The sequence below is a fragment of the Saccostrea echinata genome, unplaced genomic scaffold (genome assembly GCF_033153115.1).
Source record: "Saccostrea echinata isolate AGI-Se365-2 ecotype Australia unplaced genomic scaffold, CSIRO_AGI_Sech_v1 ptg000032l, whole genome shotgun sequence".
Taxonomy (NCBI): Eukaryota; Metazoa; Mollusca; class Bivalvia; order Ostreida; family Ostreidae; genus Saccostrea; species Saccostrea echinata.
Window position 1 is genome coordinate 7,374,507 of NW_026889781.1, and position 5,695 is coordinate 7,380,201.

General features: G+C 34.7%; 2 protein-coding genes across 2 annotated transcripts; both read left to right on the top strand.

Moving 5' to 3' along the window:
* Positions 1-1,869: 1,869 nt before the first annotated feature.
* Positions 1,870-4,338, top strand: LOC133197912 (uncharacterized). The gene is made up of 5 exons (XM_061334088.1): positions 1,870-2,296; positions 2,525-2,910; positions 3,193-3,434; positions 3,772-4,075; positions 4,195-4,338. Exons 1-5 carry the CDS (start codon positions 1,870-1,872, stop codon positions 4,336-4,338), a joined length of 1,503 nt encoding a protein of 500 aa, XP_061190072.1.
* Positions 4,129-5,138, top strand: LOC133198006 (uncharacterized). Its single transcript, XM_061334162.1, has 2 exons — positions 4,129-4,328; positions 4,445-5,138. Exon 2 carries the CDS (start codon positions 4,485-4,487, stop codon positions 5,040-5,042), a length of 558 nt encoding a protein of 185 aa, XP_061190146.1. The 5' UTR covers positions 4,129-4,328; positions 4,445-4,484; the 3' UTR covers positions 5,043-5,138.
* The last annotated feature ends 557 nt before the right edge of the window (positions 5,139-5,695 follow it).

Consider the following 5,695-nt stretch of genomic DNA (forward strand, 5'->3'; position numbering starts at 1 on the left):
AAAAACTTTGACCTTGGCCATAACTTTTGAATCGTTGCAGCCAGGGCTTTCATACTTCACACATGTTATCCTTGTGACAATTAAGACCTTTCTCGGGATTTCAACAACTTTGACCCTTTGACCTTGACTTTGGAGATTGACCCCTACTTTTGAAAAACTTCGACCTTGGCCATAATTTTTTAACCATTGCAGCTAGGGCTTTCATACTTCACATATGTTATCCCTGTAACAAGACCTTTCTTTGGATACCAACAACTTTGACCCTTTGACCTTGACAATTGACCTACTTTTGAAAAACTTTAACCTTGGCCATAACTTGTGAACGGTTGATGGTAGGACTTTCATACTTCACATATGTAATCCTTGTGACAAGACCTTCCTTTGGATACCAACAACTTTGACCCTTTGACCTTGGAGTTTGACCTACTTTTGAAAAACTTTAACCTTGGCCATATCTATTGAACCGTTTGTGCTACATGTAGGGCTTCACACTCGACATATATAATCCTTGTGACAAGACCTCCCTTTGGATACCAACAATTGTAATCCATTGACCTTGACCTTGGAGTTTGACCTTCTTTTGAAAAACTTAAACCTTGGTCATAACTTTTAAACAATTGGTGCTTCAGCTTTCATATTTCACCAGTATATTTTTTATGAAAAGGCCTGTCCTTCGGCACCATTAACTTTGACCATTTGACTTTGACCTGGATGTTTGACTTACTTGTTGAAAAAAAACTTTAACCTTTTCTATATCTATTCAATGGTTGCTGCTAGGGCTCTCATATTTCACAGGTATATTCCTCGACACAAGACCTAACTTTGGATACCAACTATTTGATTTGCATTTGAGAAAGTTTAACCTTTGCTATAAGTTGCCATACGGGGGCATCAGTGTTTCACAAACACATCTTGTTGTTATTGTTGATAGTGGATAATTAATTAACTTTATAATTTGTATGTAGTTAATTAAACCCGGTTTTTCAGTATCATATTAAAACAGTATGTCCTTGAACAACAGTTCTTAGATTGGGGCTATAAAATGACCATATACATGTATTGCCCCATATGCTAATTTAATAACTTAATTTGTACTATATCTTGCTGATTGATCACTCAGATGTAATATTCTACATGTATATAGCTATCTAGGAATATTATTTTGATATTTAAGAACCCTTTAACCATCCTATTTTTATTGCTTTGTATATTAATTATGATTTACAAACTAACTTTAATAAGTCATACAGGAAAATTATTAAATGAATAAAATTCATGATACTCATGATGTCATCACTATCAAATGATAATTTCAGTGAATTATTAAACATATTTATTTAGATAACTTTATATTTATATCTGCATGCAGAAAAAAATTAACTCCATTATATAAATCTGTGAGAGACTAACTGAAAAAAAAAATTGACTGTTTGTCCAAACTATAATACAGAAAAGATGGGTTAACCTGGGACAGCCATTTGTTTCTGAGGGATGGTGTGGCTGGCTGATTTTATAATAAATACCCTGTCCTCCGAGATGTTAAAAAAAATAAATGAAATAAAATAAAATAATCTGTCCTTGCCTCAGGTGTTAGCTATTTGCATCCCTCCCAAAAGCATTTTTCCCTATTGTTACTTTGTTTGTTTTATTGATAGACTTTTTGTTCTATGGAGAAAAAAAAATAAATAATCTGTCTCCAATTATCCTGAAAGTTAATAATCTGTCCTTCACTGGCAATTGAAAACAAATATATAGTTGTAATATTTGCCTGATCAATAAAAATTGCCAGGCCTTAATCCAATCCCCCCGGATCAAATGGTTGAATTGCCTTGTTGAAAGTGAATGCACATGTGATTTTTTTTTAGGAATATGCCAGGTTGTGGGCCAAAAAATTATCCTTGCATACTTTGCAACAAAAGGACAAAGCCTGGTGAAAGACGGCCTGTGAATAAAAGCACAAGAAAGATTTTAAGAAGAAACTTTATGACTGAGTGTAGAGATGGAGGTGTTTTATGCAGAAAATGTAGGAACAAATGTGATGCATTAAAAGAAACACCACATCAGGCAGAGAAATCATATGGACCATCCTGCACAGCTCGGCCCATACATAGCCCTGTTGGAAAAAGTACTGTAGGAAGTATCAAGAGTCCACCTTCTGTGACTTTATCTTTACTAAGCATAGTAAACAGCCATGCTTACTGTGTTTTGTGTAGGAGACCTGGTCCCAAGCTAGTTGTGGTTTCCACACAGGCAAGGTTTAGCTTTTTCCTGGAACAGAACATTCTAATACCTGCAGGTATGAATGGTTTTCTTAACATATTAATTATTTATATTATATTAAGGTGTAGAAGCCATAAGATATTATAAGCTCAACTGACCTGAAAGTCTGCAATTTTTTTCTGTCAATGCTTAGTAAAATAATCATGCATCTTGTCAAAAAGACTTTATAACTGTTTGTACCAGGCATGCATAATTCAGTGTATATACTGTGATATTAATAGAGGTATAAACATCTTTTTAACAGGTTCTCGTTGTTGTCCAGCACATATATTGAATGATGTCATAATCACAAAGACTATAGAGAACCCAATACCACCAAAGGACACAAGTTTTGTTAACAGAACTACCATTATGGAGCTTGTTGAGCAACTACGACAAGAATCATTAAGAAGAGGATCAAAGAGATTAGACTTTGATGACCCCTCGTCATTATCAGAAAGAGAGTATTTTACTCTCACTGGACTGAAGAAAAGTGAATTCGATGATTTGTTAGCATATGTTGAAGCTGGAGACATAAGGCCATCAAAGTCAAGGAGTGTTAGAACCTGTTTAGCAATCTTTCTGACCAAAATGAGGACAGCTGTGGATAACAATATGCTGGGAGTTTTGTTCAACATGACTAAACCACAGGTTGGAGAGAATTAAAAATAGTGAAAATTACATTTTAATTAGTTAATAAATATAAGTTGAAGTATGAGATATAATTTAGATTTATTCAGATTCTACATTAAATTATTTGTATCTGTTTAGAGATACAAGTGAAATACCAACAATGTTCAACTGCAGAACTTTCATTATTTAATGGGCACATTTAATTGTGATGATTTAATTAACTTTATTTGAAGATGAAAAAACTTCGATCTTGATAAAAAGAAATGTGATATGAAGCTAACTTAATCATTTTTGTTTTAGATTAGACGAGCTGTATCCACCATGAGACAAGCAATTAGTATCAACTTTGTCCCAAATCACCTTGGTTTCAACCATATTAACAGGGATACTGTTATCCATGAACATACCAGACCCCTTGCCAAAGAACTGTTCTCTCCAACCCTCAATCAGGCCATATTAGTGCTGGATGGAACATATATATATGTTCAGAAGAGTTCACAGTTTTCCTTTCAAAGGCGGTCATACAGCATGCAAAAACAAAGGTAAGAAATATTAAACATATTATTAAATATGAATTTTTACTTTTGGGGGCATATTTTTGACTTCTTGACCTTGGGGTTTTATTTGAGCATTTACCAGGTAGTTTAACTTTGGCCATGCATGAGCTAGCTGTCATACAGGGGCATCAGCAAAGCAATAAACTGATTTATAATTTTATCATAGTATAATTTTTGCAAACTGGGTTTCATGGAAAGAATTTGCAACTATTTAAACATGTTAAAGATTATATAAAATGTAATGTAAGTCATAATTGTAAAATAAAAAAAATTTATAAGCTATAATTTCGTAATTACTAAGTGCATGACTATTTATTAACAGGCATCTACTGAAACCAATGATGATTGTTACAACCACAGGATACATTGTAGCTGCCATTGGACCATATTTAGCTGATGGGAAGAATTCAGATGCAAACATTTTAAAGCACATCATTGGTTCAGACACTCAAGAAATTAAGACTTGGCTTCAAGAGGATGATATCATGATAGTGGATAGGGGCTTTAGAGATTCTGCTGGAGTGCTGGAAAATCTTGGCATTCATATGGAGATGCCGTCCTTTTTACAAAAAGGCCAGAGACAACACTCCATAGAGGATGTCAATAGTTCTCGTTTAATTACAAAGGTATGCATGCATGTACCATGCACTCAGTAAATGAATGTTGATTGATTATAGACATATAAGTAAGATATGCACACATGTATTGGTATATTAACAGAGATTATGAATTTTTCGTATAACAGATTAGGTGGGTTGTGGAATCTGTAAATGCTAGAATTAAGACGTGGCGCTACTTGGCAAGACAGCTTCCAAATTCTCAGATCCCACATGTTGGCGAATACGTGCGAATTATTAGTGCAATCTGCAACAAATACAGGTACACTTAATAGGTTTAATTAGAAAACTTTAAAACAGCCTGAACATATTTAAATTCTTATTATGAAGATTTCAATTTAGAATACATTGTAATTGAGCTTAAAAAAATTGTTTTAGGCCCCCTCTCAGCAGTGGTGATGAAGAGAGTGATTTACAGATGGCAGTCAAGATGCGATACCTCTCTACCCAGACAAATCTGCTACAGATGGAGGTAGAATCAGAAAATCTCTTTAAAAAACGGTACATTTGGAGGAAGATCGATGATGAAAATATCACCTTAAATGACTTTCCTAAGTATACAGAGGAAGAAATTCGAGAATTGACTCTTGGTGTGTATCAAATTAAATTGGCAAAGTCTTACACCCAGGAACATGTGAACCAGGATGGATATGAGATTTGGATTGACCAGCACAAACCAGGCCTCCTTGCTGCCAAGATCCAGAGTAGACATATCTCAAGCAAATGCTACCTGTGCTGGATTAGGTTTGAGGATGGTGTCGTGACCTCTTGGTATTGCCGTTGTAAATCAGGAGCAAGAGTAGTTGGAACCTGTGCACACGTTGCTAGTGTTATTTGGTACTTGTCCTTTGCTAGATATTCTAACGTGATCAACCTTCAATTAGGCAAGAACTGGTTAGACAATGTATGTGATGCAGCGGACATTCCGGAGGTAGTTGATGAAAGCGACAGTGAAACTGAAGCCACTGAGGAATGAAGCCAATTTAACTTGTTGATTGTGTATTTCAAGTTTTGTATTGTTCATTTAGGTTGACAGGTTATTGGAATTCATTTTTTCTTTTGTCTGTTTGGAAATGTTCATGTATAACTTTTTTAAAAATAAATCCTTGTATAATTTTTTTATGTGAGTGTAATGTCGGATGCGGAAATGGGCCGCTCCACATGTACATTTTTACGTTATCAGTTTTCTTGTTTAATATTTTAGTGTGAGTGTAATGTCGGATGCGGAAATGGGCCGCTCCACATGTACATTTTTACTTTATCAATTTTCAAGTATAATTTTCTGTGTGATTGTAATGTCGGATGCGGAAATGGGCCGCTCCACATGTACATTTTTACTTTATCAATTTTCTTGTATAATTTTATTTCTGTGTGAGTGTAATGTCGGATGCGGAAATGGGCCGCTCCACATGTACATTTTTACTTTATCAAATTTCTTGTATATTTTTTTTTTGTGTGAGTGTAAGGTCGGATGCGGAAATGGGCCGCTCCACATGTACATTTTTACTTTATCAGTTTTCATGTATAATTTTCTGTGTGAGTGTAATGTCGGATGCGGAAATGGGCCGCTCCACATGTACATTTTTACTTTATCAAATTTCTTGTATATTTTTTTTTGTGTGAGTGTAA

What these genes read in the sequence shown, in the direction of transcription:
- LOC133198006 (XM_061334162.1), top strand. Translation starts at nt 4,485, where the DNA reads ATGGCAGTCAAGATGCGATACCTCTCTACCCAGACAAATCTGCTACAG.
- LOC133197912 (XM_061334088.1), top strand. Translation starts at nt 1,870, where the DNA reads ATGCCAGGTTGTGGGCCAAAAAATTATCCTTGCATACTTTGCAACAAA. An exon ending in TCAACATGACTAAACCACAG is followed by an intron (nt 2,911 to 3,192) that starts GTTGGAGAGAAT and finishes TTTTTGTTTTAG; the next exon opens with ATTAGACGAGCTGTATCCAC. An exon ending in GTTCTCGTTTAATTACAAAG is followed by an intron (nt 4,076 to 4,194) that starts GTATGCATGCAT and finishes TTCGTATAACAG; the next exon opens with ATTAGGTGGGTTGTGGAATC.